Source organism: Sarcophilus harrisii, chromosome 6 (assembly GCF_902635505.1).
Source record: "Sarcophilus harrisii chromosome 6, mSarHar1.11, whole genome shotgun sequence".
Lineage (NCBI taxonomy): Eukaryota > Metazoa > Chordata > Mammalia > Dasyuromorphia > Dasyuridae > Sarcophilus > Sarcophilus harrisii.
This window is the reverse complement of record NC_045431.1, coordinates 235,383,979-235,397,668: the sequence shown is the minus strand read 5'-3', so window position 1 is coordinate 235,397,668 and position 13,690 is coordinate 235,383,979. Positions and strand designations below refer to the sequence as shown.

Here is a 13,690-nt window from a genome sequence, read left to right as displayed (position 1 = left end):
TTCCCCAAAAGGGGGGGGTTCCCCCCCGGGGGGCCCGGGGCCCCCGGGGGGGGGGGCCCCCCCCCCCCCCAAAAGGGGCCCCGGGGGGGGGGCCCCCGGGGGCGGGGGCCCCCCCCGGGGGGGGGGGGGGGGGGGGGGGGGGGAAGGGGGGGGGTTGGGAGGAAAGGGCCCCGGGGGGGGGACCGGGAAACCGGGCTGGGGGCCCCCCCCCGGGGCCCGGGGGGGGAGGAAATTTCCCCCCCGGGGGAAAGGGGGAAAGGCCTCCGGGGGCCGGGCCCCTTTAACCCCCGGGGCCCCCAAGGTTTGGCCTTTTGGGGCCCCCTCCCCCCCCCCCCTTTTTTGGGGGGGGGGGGGGGGGCCCCCAAAAAGGGGGCCCCCCCCGGCCGGGAAAAAAAGGCCCCCCAAGGCCCGGGGGGGGGGGGGGAACCCGGAAGGGGGCCCGGGGAAGGGGGGTGGGGAAATTTAATTTTAAATTTGGGGGGGGGGGGGGGGGGGGGGGGGGGGGCCCCCCTTCCCTCCCGGGCCCTTGGGGTTCCCAATTTGGGGGGCCCGTTTTTTTCCCCCCCTCCCCCCCTTTTCCCGGGGCCCCGGCCTTTTCCCCCCCCCCCGGGGGGGTGGGGGCCCCCCCCCCCCGGTTTTTGGGGCCCCAACCCCCCCCCCCCCCGGCCCAAGGGGGGGGGGGGGGGAAACCCTTGCCCACCCCTTTGGGGGGGGGAAAGGGCCCGGGGGGGGGGGGGGGGGGGGGGGTTTTTTCCCCTTGGGGTTTTACCCCCGGCCCAAGGCGGGGGGGTTTTTTGGGCCCCCCCGGGCCCGGGCCCGGGACCCCCCGGGGGGATTTTCCTCCCCTTTGGGGGGCCCCGGGCCACCCTTTTGGGGGGGGGGGGGGGGAAAGGGGTCCCCCGGGGCTTGGGGGCCCGGGGGGGGCCCCCACCCAAGGCCCCCCCGGGGGGGGGGGTTTGGGGGCCTTCCCCCCGCCCGGGGCCCCCCCCCCGGGGCCCCCTGGGGGCCCGGGGGGGGCCCAAAAGGGGGGGAAACCCCCCCCCCCCCCCCCCCCCCCCCCCCCCCCCCCCGGGGGGCCCGGCCCCCTCCAAAACCCCCCCAAACCCCCCCCCTGCACTCAGCTAGCCTGGGGATGGGGGATGCCCTGGGACCGTGCCTGGGAAAGAACAGACTCCATTTGTCCTTTTGGCTGTTCCAGGAGACACTGTCCCATTTGTCAGTTTGTCTGTCTGTTCCTGGGAGACACAGGCCCCATTTGTCAGTTTGTCTGTTCCTGGAAGACACGGGCCCCTTTGTCAGTTTGGTCCTGGGAGAGGCTGTACCCTATTTGTCCATCTGTCTGTCTGTTCCAGGAGACACAGGCCCCTTTATCAGTTTGTCTGTTCCTGGGAGACACTGTCCCATTTGTCAGTTTGTCTGTCTGTTCCTCATTTGTTCGTCTGTCTCTGCTACAGCCTGGATCCCATTTGTTTATCTGACTGTCCTGATGCAGACTGCCCCCCCCCCCCCCCCCCCCCCCCCCGTCTGTCCATCCGCCTACTTCCTTCTGTCGTTTCCTGCTTCTGCCCTCAATTGCACGTCTTTCTCTGGCCATTCAGTCAGGCCTGGAGAGACACTGAGTCCACCCGTCCAGCTCTCTGGACTCCATTTCTCCGTCCTCCCATCTGTGCCCGGGAATACCCCTTTGGTCATCTGTCTGTCCGCCCATGTGTCCCCGGAGAAGCCCCTGGGCTGCTCCCGGGCACATAGGCTTCTGTCTCGTTGTCCGCCCCGTTTGGCTCGGTGAGAGACCGGCCCTGTCTGTCTGTGTGTCTGCTCTCGGGACTGGCCGGACTCTATTTGTTGTTCCAGCTCTCTGTCCCTGGAAGGGCCCATTTGTCCATCAGTCCGTCCCTGGGAAGCTGGAGCCCATTTTTCTGTCTGCTCCTGGTCGAGAGCATCTGTCAGCAAAGCTCTGGAGCCGGGTCCGTCTGTCTGTCTCGTGCCCCCGGCCATCCGTCTGTCTGTCCCATGCCACTGTCTGTCCATCTATCCATCCCCCGGCCGTCCACCTGCCCATTCCTGGCCCCCCAACCCCACACCCCTGACCGTTCATCTGTCCGTCCCCTCAAGCCCGTGACCCTGGCCATCCGTCTGTCCGTCCCCTCCAGCCTGGGCCCCTGGTTGTCTGTCTGTCCATTCCTGGCCCCCTGATCCCACACCCCTGACCGTCCGTCTGTCCGTCCCCTCCAGCCCGTGCCCCCAGCCATCCGTCTGCCCCCCGGCCCCCCTCCCTCTGGCTCGGGGACAGCCCGTACCCCATCCATCTTGCCCGCATCCCGGAGGCACATTCCTGGGCTTGGACGCGAGCCAAAGCAAACCCTGGTGGCCGCCTCTGCGGAAGCCCCTGCGGCGGGTGGGGGGTCTGGGGACGGGGGGGGGGGAGCAGGAAGGGGCGGGGGGCGTCTGGGCTGTGAGCCCTGTGCTCTAAGCCACCTTTTCATGAGCGGTAATTAGGCCCCGGGCCCAGCCCTGGCCCAGCCCGGCCCTGAGCCCGTCTGTCCAGCCCCGACCGCAGCGGGCGGGCCGGGTGCCCACCGCAACTCCCAGAATGCCGGCTCGGCGTGCCTGGGGAGGGACGGGGCTGCCCCCCCTTCCTGGCCGCCCCGCCCCGCTTCCTGGAAGCCGGCGTGGGAGGGGCACCTTTCGGCTCCTGTAGTTGGCGGCAGGAGGGAGCCCCCGCCCGTGGCCTGGTGAGTCCCCGGCTGGGCCCCTGGAGGGTCTTTTCCCTGTACCCGATCCCCGGGGGCCCCACCCCCAACTAACCCCGTGGCCCTGAGCCGCCAGAGCAGCTTCATCCCCGGGTCACCTGGGGCCAGAGCCAAGGATGGTGGGAGGGAAGTGGGCCCTGGGGTGGGGGCTGAGGGACGGGGCGGGGAAGGAGCCCTCTGCCTCCTGCTGGGCCCGGCTCCGGGCCGGAAGGGGAGGGGGGGGTGCACTTTCACTTTAGGGCGGGCAGGGGAAGCCCAGGCTGCATTCCAGGTCCCCTGCTTCCTGGGGAGGGGGCCCCTCTCTCTGGGCCCCCTCCCCCCGGGGCCGGACCAAGGGGTCTCTGAGGGGAAGCCCCAACACCCCCTCCTCCCCCCACAGAACCCACCCCGCCCCACCCGGCCCCTTCCGGGTTTGCTAAGCGTCTGACACACCAGCCTGAGGAATTGGTACCAGACTCACTTTACACACAAGGGAAACTGAGACAGCCTTTAACTAGCTCGCTCAGGGGTCCCGCTGCCAGTCAGTGTGGGAGGGGAGAGGGGGGCTCGCGGGCTCCAGGGCCAAAGTTCTTGTGGCTGCTCGGGCGGGGCCACAGCCTCCCGTCCCCAGCCCTCGGGGACTCTGGTCTCCCCGGCTCCTGTCCTGGGCCTCCCCTCCCTGGCACGGCCCGCCCCACTCAGAAGCCCCCCGGGGGTCTGCCCGGCCCGGGAGCGTGTCTGGGAGGCCGTGTGGGTATGAGTGAGCAAATGTGTGAGTGTGAGTGCATGTGCAAGTGTGAGAGAGGATGTGTGTGAGTGTGTGCAAGAGTGCGTGTGCAAGTGTGAGAGAGGATGTGTGTGTGCAAGAGTGAGTGTGCAAGTGCACGAGAGGATGTGTGAGAGTGTGCAAGTATGACTGTGCAAGTGTGAAAGGATGTGTGTGAGTGTGTGCAAGAGTGCATGTGCAGGCGTGTGTGCAAGTGTGAGAGAGGATTGTGTGTGTACAAAAGTGAATGTGCAAGCGTACAAGAGAGAGGATGAGTGTGTGAGTGCATGTGCAAAAGAGTGTGTGAATGTGTGTGAGATAGCACAGGACTAACTTGGGATCTCTGTGTTGAGTCCTCCCCAGGAAGGAGCGTCCCGGCCCCCCTCAGGGTCCCTCTGCGCCCCCAGCCTCCTCTTCCCCCTCCCTCGGGGCCATGGCAGCTCCAGGGGCCGTGATCCTCAACCCTGACGTGGCCCAGGTGAGTGGGGGCGCCCCCTCCCCCCCCAAATCACCGGGGAGGGTTCGGAGCCGGGGCCCCTGGGGCAGGCGCTGCTGGGGGCCTGGAGGGGGCAGGAGGGAGGGTGGAGCCCCCGGACCCTTCCCCAGTAAGGGGCTTAATACGTATAACAGTCCTTGGGGGCCAAGGGAATCCGTCCCATTGGGACAAGGCGTTTCCCGGGTGAGGGGCCCGGCCTCCCCTCCGGAGCCAGAGGCAGTTTCAGCCACAGGCAGGGCAGAGGGGAGGGCTGGGCAGTCAGGCAGCATCTGGCACCCGCGGCTCCGGCTCCCAGCCATGGTCCTGGCCATGAGAGGGAGGAGGCTCAGCTCGGTCCCGAGGCAGCCCTGACCCCGGGGCTCTCAGTCTGAGGGGGGCCGGGCCTCAGTCTGCCAGGACCCCTGTAGCCTTGGGAGGCGCCCGGGAGGCCGGGGGAGGAGGGCTCTCAGGAAGCCTGGGCCGAGCCGGCTGCGCCGCCTCTGGCCCCTGCAGAAGGACCCTCGGGAAGCGCTGGTCGTGGCCGTCACTGCCAGAGCCACCTTCGACCTGGAGGCGGAGCACCGGCTGTTCCTGGCCCGGGGCCCGGAGGAGTACACCGAGTACCAGCGGGCGCACGCCACCGAGCCGCTGCCCCCGGGCACGGCCTTCCCCTTCATCCAGGTGTGGGCGGGGCCGAGGGGCTTAGGGAGGGAAAGCTGGGGCGCCCGGGGCTGTCCCTGGCGGGGCTCCTCCTCCGAGGCCACTGTGGCCCCCTTGCTTTACTGGAGATACAGGTGGGGAAACTGAGGGAGGCCCAAAGGGGCCGGGACCTGAATGGACCGGCTTTGTCTCAGCCCCCGAGCCCAGGCCGGCCTGGGGGGGGGGGCACCACGCTGCCCGCTGCCTCCTCCTTGGGCTGTGCCGGGGGCACCGGGCACCCCGAGTGCCCAGCCCTGTGCGGGCCATGGGAGACAGCCCTCCGTGCCAGCCACAGGGCCTGGCAGTGCCTCCCTCAGCCTTGGCCCCTCAGCGTGTCCCGGACCAGGGAAGCTCTGACCAAGGCCAGGGCCCGGGGAGGCCTGGGAGGGCGGCGGGCCCGGGGCCAGAGCTCACCCCGCTCTGGCCGGCACTAGGCGGTGCAACTGGTCAATCAGAGGCTACTGGAGCGAGACCCGCGGGAGCGAGGTCTCCTGGACGTCATGGTCCTCTCCAACAACAGCCCGGAGGCCGGCAGGCGGATCGTCCACTGCGCCAGGCAGGCGGGTGAGAGAAGAGTCCGGGGGAGGGAGGGGCGCGGGGGCTTCGGGGGGGCCTAACACAGCCCCCACGGCCTTGCACCGGCGCTTCCCCAGAGCTCCGGCCCAGGCAGATCCCAGGAGGCTTTAGCCAGTCCTGGCCCTGCCCCCCCCCCCCAATGGCCTGCGGGCTTCAGCCCGGCTCCGGCCTCCCTCAGGGGACAAGCCTCTGCCCTGGAACGAAGGGGGCCGGGCCCCAGCCAGACAGGGTTCTGGAGAGCGGGGGGCCGGGGACTCCCTGAGCCAGGGCTTCGGCCCCAGCCTCCGGGCCCCTGGGGAGGGGGAATGGGGGGGGCAGAGGCAGGGAGCCTCGCTCAGGGCTTTGGTCCAGTTTGTCAACCGCCAGAATCTGGCCGGACTGTGGCGCCCTCGCTTTACAGAGGGGGAAACTGAGTCCTAGAGGGGCGGGGCTTGCCCGGGAGCACTTGCCCCTGTCGGTTCCCTTTGACCCCCTGCTCTGGGCCAGCCCTAACAGAGCCAGGGCATGAGGGGGAGCGTTCGTTGCCTGGGGGTGTCACAGTCCTTGCCTGGGGGGGTCACAGTCCCTGCCTGGGGGGGTCTCGGTCCCTGCCTGGGGGGGTCTCGGTCCCTGCCTGGGGGGGGGTCACCCTCCAAAATGGCCGCCTTCCTCCCAGGCCTGGAGATCTCCAAGTTCTGCTTCGTCAGCGCCGAGGACTCCACCCAGTACCTCCGGGAGCACAACGTGGGGCTCTTTCTGTCCACAGACAGGACCGACGTCTGCAACGCCCTGAAGCGGGGTGAGCCCTTCCCCCACCCCCACCCCCAGGTCTGCCCGCTCCCGGAGGCTCCTGGGAGGGCCCCCCCCTCCGTGCCTTCCTTCCTGTGGCAGGAAACCTCCGCGGGCCCCGGGGGGGGGGGGGGGGGGCCGGGGGGGGGGGGGGGGGAGGAGGGGGCGCAGACCGGGGCCCCAAGGCGGGCGTCAGTGGGGATCTTGGGCTCCAAATCCAGGGCTTTCCCCCGCCTCATGGCAACGTGCACTTATTAAGCGCCTCCTGTGTGCGGTGCGCCCGAGGGGACGGCCTGTGATGGGGGAGGGGAGGGTGCCCCAACGCTGGCTGTGGCGGAAGGGCCCCGGAGACTCGGGAGGAGGGGGAGGGGAGGCCGCGGGCCAGCACTGCTTAAGCGCCTTCTGTGTACGTGCTCTGAGGGCCCGGGATACAGAGGAGGCGGGTCCCCGACCGGGGGCCCCCAGCGCGGCGCTGGGGAGGCTCCGAGAAAGGGGGGGGTCCGGCTGGGGCTGCGGGCGGGGAACCGGGGCGGGTCCCGCAGCCCTCGGAGGTGTCCACAGCCCAGTCCTCGGGCCGGCCCGGCGTGTGCGCTGCCCAACAGCGCCACCTTGTGGCTGCTGGGGTCCGTGCGGCCCGGCGCCGGGGAGGGCGGGGCGGCGGCGCCCAGGCCCCGGATGCTGAGTGGGGGCGAGGGGAGGCAGAGCCGCCAGGGGGCGCCACGGGCCGGCCTCAGCCTCGGGAGTTCGGACTCCAGCTCCGGCCCGAGGCAGCGCCGACACCCCGGGCCAGGCTGTTTGGCCGCCGGCCTCAGTTTCCTCCTCCGCATCCTCAGCGCGCCGAGACTGCTGGGAAGGCCGGGGGCCGGCGGCTGTGAGGCGCTGGGCCCCCCCCCCCTCAGCCCCGGCTCCCAGCCCCCCCTCGGCCCCTCCCCCCGCCCTCCCCTCCGTCCCCACCCCTCGGCCCCTCCCCTCCCCCCGGCCCCTCCCCCCCCCCCCTCGGCCCCCTCCCCTCCCTCCCCTCCGCCCCTCCCCTCCGCCCCCCGGCCCCCGCCCCCTCCCCCTCGCCCCCCCTCCCCCCCCCTCCCCTCACGCCTCCCCTCGGCCCCCCCCCCTCACCCCCACCCCTCCCCCCCCCCCCCCCTCCCCTCCCCCCCTCCCCCTCCCCCCTCCCCTCCCCCCCTCCCCTCCGCCCCCTCCCCTCCCCCCCCCCCCGGGTCCCCAGGGTCCCCCCCCCTCCTCTTCCCCCGGGGTCAGGCCCCCCACTAAAAGCGGCCTTGGGCCCCTCTTTCTTCCCCAAACGGACCCGGGTCTTCCGGGGCAAACTGCACCCCGGGAAACCCCTGGGCCCTCCCAACCATTGGCCCCGGGGACTCCAACCCCCCCCTCCCCCCCCTCCACCCAAACCCGCCCTGCCCCTAAAGTTCCCAGGACTCCCCGGGCCCCGCCCTGCCCCGGCGCCGGGGCGAACACCCGGGGGCCTGGGGGCTGCCTTTCAGGTCTTCTTCATGGGCGGCCCCCCAAAGGGCCCACCTCCAACTCCGGCCCCTCTTCCGGCCTCCATGTCCAACATCCGGGGCTAGGGCGGCGTCCCCCGCCCTGGTGCCCTGGGCTGGGGACCCCCACCCCTCCCTTAGGCCCCTCCCCGGGCCCCTCCCTCCCCACCCCCCCCAACCCTCCTCCCTGACCCTCAGCCCCCGCCGTCCATCCCCCCTCCGGGCCCAGAAGGGATCCGGGCCCGCCCGCTGCCCCCAAATCCCCCCAAAACCCGTGCCCACAAGGGGTGGGGAAGGAGGAAGAGACTTTATTAAATTCTCTTGTCCAGGCCAGCGGCAACCACACAGAAATCTCCACCTGGAAAAGGGCTGCTTGGGATTTCCCGTTGAGGAACGCAGGAGCGTAAGTACCCCCCAAAGGTCATCCCCAAAAGGGGCCTACTCCTCGGCCCCCCCTTTTTTGCCTACCCTCAGGAACCTAAAAAAGTCCCTCAGGGCTCCTCTTCTCCACCCCCCTCAGGGACCCCCCTCCCCTCAACGTAGAGGGGGCGCTGAGTGGTCGGTCACCCTCATCCCGGGCACCCCCGGGGTTGGGGATGGCTCCTACTCCCAATAAAGGACAAGCGGAAGACGGGGACTCCCTCCCTTTTGCGGGGAGGCGGGGGAGGACCAGCTCCCAAAGGCGGGGAAGCGATGGAGCCCAGCAGCTCCCGCTCTGGCCTGTGCCCAAAGGCCAAGAACCAAGCCCAGTGGTCAGGGGAGGAGGGGATGACCAAACCCCACAGCTCGAGCCCTTGCTGCCTCCCCCCAAGGGGACCAGACCACCCTCCACTTGGGCTGATTTGGGAACCAGCACTCACAGCTGCTCCTCCCTCAGCCTGAGGGCAAAGGCTGGATGCAGGGACACGTCTCTGGAGACTGTTGGGGCCTCCATGGGACCGGCCTGGGGCCTCCGCGAGACGGGCCTGGGGCCTCTGCGAGACAGCCACTGCAGACTCTCTGGGGGGACGCGGCCACCTCGGAGTGCAGCGTCAGCTGCCACTTTTCTCGGCCCTCTGTTAAGTTTCCCTGTCGCATTTTAACCTGGTCTGGCCCCTTCCCAGGGAGCCGGGGACAGGGTCGGCGAGCTCGGGCTTTGGTTGAGCAGCCGTGTCCCACCCTCCGGAACCCATTCGGGTTTTCCTGACAGATACCGGCGGGGCTTTGCCGTCTCCTTCTCTGGATCCATTTCCAGAGGAGGAAACCGAGGCAAACAGGGTGAAGTGACTGGGCCAGGATCACACAGCAGGCCAGTTTCCGAGATTGTGTTGGAGTCTTTTGGACTCCAGAACCGGAGCTCTGTGAACTGTGGGGCCACCTGGCGGCCAGACCTAGAATCCCTCCCTCCCGGATCAAATTGGTTGAGTTCCTACTGGGTGCCAGGATCTGGAGATGGAAGGGAGGTCCCTGCCCTGGGAGAATTTGTGGCTGGGGTGGGGGAGGGGCGAGGGAGAGGGGAAGGGGGGGGCGCTGCCAACGAGCAAACAAATCTCTACCGATCCGGGCCGGACAGGAGAGAGGAGGTCACGGAGGGAGGGCTGGCTTGGGAAGGCCTGGGGGGGCATTCGCAGGTCACCGGAGCCCCAGGAGGGTGGGGGGAAAGGCGTCAGGAAGTCGTCTCTGCCGGCTGCCCCCTCTCCTACTGCCCTCACTCAGCGGCTCCTGCTCTCCCCTCCATCCTGTGGCGCAATGCGGTCACCTCTGTGGCTCCCGGCCACGCTCACCCTCATTGCCCATGGCCTCTCCTTGGTCCTCCCTCTGGAGCCTCCAGCTCGGGAGCACCTCCAAATTGCCAGCCACCCCTGGCCACCAGGGCTCCCCAGCTCTCTCCCTCGCACACTCCTTGGTGACCTCATTCCCTGCCCCATGGGGTCCTCGCCGGGGCTCAGCCTTCAGCCCCCTCTGCCTCCTGCCGGCCTCAGCGGGACCGGGCCGGGTCCTTGGGGTTAGGGTGAGGGTGATGCTCCTGCCCCTCTCAGAGCCAGAAGGCCCGGCCGTCCCATTCCTCACGTCCCTCCCACCCATCGGGCAAAGTCGCGGTTCATCCTCCGGGGCCTCCACTCCCAAAGGCACCTCCCCACTATTGCAACCCCCTCCAACCGGTCTTCAGCCTCCAATCCGTCATCGCTCAAAGGCGGGTCCCGGGAGGCCGGTTGCGCCATCCCGATAATGGACGACTACGAGGCCCGTCAGAACCTTGACTCGGCACTCCTCCCCTCCGGGGCCCCGCCCAGGGCCGGGCCTCAGATTTTTAAAAAGCTTCCCCCCTCGTGGGCCTGCAGGCGCTCACAGACCTCCGGGGGCTGTGAAAGGGGCGGGGGAACCTGGGGTCCCGGAGCGAGGTTTGCGAAAGGCCTTTTCTAACTTTCCATCTGATGGGCTCCCACCGTGAGGCTGCCCGGCCGGTTCATTTCAGAGGCTGGTTCATTTCAGAGGCTGGTTCAGGGTCAGGCAAGGGCCCGGGGCTTAGGGAGACAAAAGGCCCAGCTCCGGGTCCTCGCGCTCACGCCTCTCCGCCCCCCCCCCCGTCCCCTCCGCCCTCTCCGCCGCCATCCCCCAGATAAGATCAGACTGGAGCAGCAGGCAGAGGGGAGACGCCCCAGACCCTCCCTCCCGAGCCGCCCCCCCTCCGCCGCAGGGACCGCTCCCGCCACCGGGAGGAGATGCTGCTGAGTGACGGGAGCTGGCTTCCCGCCTCGAGGATCGTGGGCTCATCGCTTAAAGCTTCGGGACAAAGGGGCCCGGGGACCCCGGCCGGCCCCCCAGGGACTGCCGGGACCCCAGCTCCCCGCTTCCTCCAGGGCGGAGGGCGGACCTTTAGTAAGGGGCACGGGCCAGGTTTGGGGAAGTCTGACTGAGGAGACGTGAAGTTTCTCTGGGAGGAGCCCCGCCTCCCAAAGTAATCTCCTAATAGAGTACCCTTGTGTCGTAATCTAGGCAGCTGGGGGGCGCCACGAGGCACTTTTGTGCTTGGAATCGAGAAGACTCGATGTCCTGAGTTCAAATCCAGCCTCAAGACACTTCCTAGCTGTGTGACACTGGGCAAGTCACTTCTTCCCGCTAACCTCAGCTCCCCTATCTGCAATTTAGTGAATGCTTTTCTCTCTTTCTTTCTTTCTCTCTTTCTTTCTCTCTTTCTTTCTTTCTTTCTTTCTTTCTTTCTTTCTTTCTTTCTTTCTTTCTTTCATAACTTTTTATTGACAGAACCCATGCCTGGGTAGTTTTTTACAACATTATCCCTTGCACTCACTTCTGTTCCCACTTTTCTCCTCCCTCCCTCTGCCGCCTCCCCCAGATGGCAAGCAGTCCTATACATGTTAGATATGTTGTAGTATATCCTAGATACAATGTATGTGTGCAGAACCGAACAGTTCTCTTGTGGCACAGGAAGAATTGGATTCAGAAGGTAAAAGTAACCCGGGAAGAAAAACAAAAATGCAAACAGTTTATACTCATTTCCCAGTGTTCTTTCTTTGGGCGTAGCTGTTTCTGCCCATCATTGATCAAGTGAAACTGAGTTTGATCTTCTCTTTGGCGAAGAAATCCACTTCCATCAGAATCCATGCTCATACAGTATGGTTGACATATATAATGATTTCCTGGTTCTGCTCATTTCACTCAGCATCAGTTCATGTGAGTCTCTCCAAGCTTCTCTGTATTCATCCTGCCGGTCATTTCTTACAGAACAATAATATTCATAACATTCATATACCACAATTTACCCAACCATTCTCCAGTTGATGGGCATCCATTCATTTTCCAGCTTCTAACCACTACAAAGAGGGCTGCCACAAACATTTTATCACATACAGGTCCCTTTCCCATCTTTAATATCTCTTTGGGGTATAAGCCCAGTCGAAGCACTGCTGGGTCAAAGGGTATGCACAGTTGGATGACTTTTTGGGCATAATTCCAGATTGTTCTCCAAAATGGTTGGATTCATTCACAACTCTACCAACAATGCATCAGTGTCCTAGTTTTCCCGCATCCCCTCCTGTGAAGACCGTGTATTTTTAAATCAGCAGGAGTCAGGAATTCAGGTTAGGGGAAAATTGTCAGTCTTTATTCTCAGTGAAGAAGGATCAGAGGTGGAAGATAATCGGCGATAGCAATGTGTGCAGCTGAGTCAAGAAGCTAGCTAGATCAGCAGCCACAGGACCAGCAGCTAGGAGAATGGAACCAAGGTCAATCTCTCCCAGCTTCCCTTCCTGTCTCTCTGTCTCCACCCACCAAAATCGTCATTTCCTATACAGCACATCAGGACTTGCAGGGAGAGTGGGCAGGGACCATTCTTTATCCAATCATGTATATTAATAGAGTATAGCCCAATTACTATTTAGCCTCACGTACTTGGGACCTCAGTGCATCAACTCAAACCTCAGCCCATTACACCCTCCAACACTCATCATTATTTTTTCCTGTCATCTTAACTAATCTGACAGGTGAGTAGTGGTATCTCAGAGTTGTCTTAGTTTGCATTTCTCTGATCAATAGTGATTTGGAACACTTTCATATGAGTAGTAATAGTTTCAACTTCATCATCTGAAAATTGTTCATATCCTTTGACCATTTATCAACTGGAGAATGGCTTGATTTCTCATTAATTAGAGTCAATTCTCTATATATTTTGGAAATGAGGCCTTTATCAGAACCTTTAACTGTAAAGATGTTTTCCCAGTTCGTTGCTTCCTTTCTAATCTTGTTTGCATTAGTTTTGTTTGTACAAAGGCTTTTTAATTTAATGTAATCAAAATTTTCTATTTTGTGATCAATAATGATCTCTAGTTCATCTTTGATCACAAATTTCTTCCTCCTCCACAAGTCTGAGAGATAAACTATCCTATGTTCCTCTGATTTATTTATAATCTCGTTCTTTATGCCTAAATCATGGACCCATTTTGATCTTATCTTGGTGTATGGTGTTAAGTGTGGGTCCATGCCTAATTTCTGCCATACTAGTTTCCAGTTTTCCCAGCAGTTTTTGTCAAATAATGAATTCTTATCCCAAAAGTGAGGATCTTTGGGTTTGTCAAACACTAGATTGCTATAGTTGACTATTTTGTCTTGTGAACTCAATCTATTCCACTGATCAACTAATCTATTTCTTAGCCAATACCAAATGGTTTTGGTGACTGCCGCTTTATAATATAGTTTTAGATCAGGCACAGCTAGGCCACCTTCATTTGATTTTTTTTTTTCATTAATTCCCTTGAAATTCTCGACCTTTTGTTCTTCCATATGAAATTTGTTGTTATTTTTTCTAGATCATTAAAATATTTTCTTGGAAGTCTGATTGGTATAGCACTAAATAAATAGATTAGGGAGTATTATCATCTTTATTATATTCGCTCGGCCTATCCAAGAGCAGTTAATATTTAACAATTATTTAAATCTGACTTTATTTGTGTGGAAAGTTTTTTGTAATTCTGCTCATCTAATTCCTGACTTTCCTTTGGTAGATAGATCCCAAATATTTTATGCTATCAACAGTATTTTTGAATGGAATTTCTCTTTGTATCTCTTGCTGTTGGATTTTGTTGATGATGTATAAAAATGCTGAGGATTTATGGGGATTTATTTTGTATCCTTCAACTTTGCTAAAGTTATGATTTACTTCTAATAGCTTTTTCGTAGAATCTCTAGGGTTCTCTAAGTTTCATCATATCATCTGTAAAGAGTAATAGTTTGGTGTCCTCATTGCCTACTCTAATACCTGTAATCTCTTTCTCGACTCTTATTGCCAGGCTAGTGTTTCTAATACAATATTGAATAATAATGGTGGTAGTGGGCAACCTTGCTTCACTCCAGATCTTACTGGGAAAGGCTCCCGTTTTTCTCCATTGCATATGATGCTTACTGATGGTTTTAAATATATGCTCCTGACTAATTTAAGAAAAAGTCCATTTATTCCTATCCTCTCAAGTGTTTTTTATTAGGATTGGATGTTGGATTTTATCAAATGCTTTTTCTGCATCTATTGAGATGATCATATGGTTTTTGTTAGTTTGGTTATCAATATAGTCAATTACGCTAATAGTTTTCCTAATATTGAACCAGCCCTGCATTGCTGATATAAATCCTACTTGGTCATAGTGTATTATACTGGGGATGATTTTCTGTAATCTTTTTGCTAATATTTTATTTA

At 62.1% G+C, this 13,690-nt stretch overlaps 1 protein-coding gene across 1 annotated transcript; it reads left to right on the top strand.

Moving 5' to 3' along the window:
* The first annotated feature begins 2,501 nt into the window (after positions 1-2,501).
* Positions 2,502-6,288, top strand: LOC116419915 (cytosolic 5'-nucleotidase 1A-like). Its single transcript, XM_031942579.1, has 5 exons — positions 2,502-2,732; positions 3,859-3,973; positions 4,484-4,651; positions 5,104-5,233; positions 5,901-6,288. The coding sequence occupies exons 2-5, from the start codon at positions 3,929-3,931 to the stop codon at positions 6,269-6,271; spliced, it is 714 nt and encodes a 237-aa protein (XP_031798439.1). The 5' UTR covers positions 2,502-2,732; positions 3,859-3,928; the 3' UTR covers positions 6,272-6,288.
* The last annotated feature ends 7,402 nt before the right edge of the window (positions 6,289-13,690 follow it).

Bases quoted from the DNA above. Each gene is read 5' to 3' on its own strand.
- LOC116419915 (XM_031942579.1), top strand. From the start codon at position 3,929: ATGGCAGCTCCAGGGGCCGTGATCCTCAACCCTGACGTGGCCCAG. The intron at 3,974-4,483 runs GTGAGTGGGGGC...TGGCCCCTGCAG, and splicing joins TCAACCCTGACGTGGCCCAG to AAGGACCCTCGGGAAGCGCT. The intron at 5,234-5,900 runs GTGAGAGAAGAG...CCTTCCTCCCAG, and splicing joins CCACTGCGCCAGGCAGGCGG to GCCTGGAGATCTCCAAGTTC.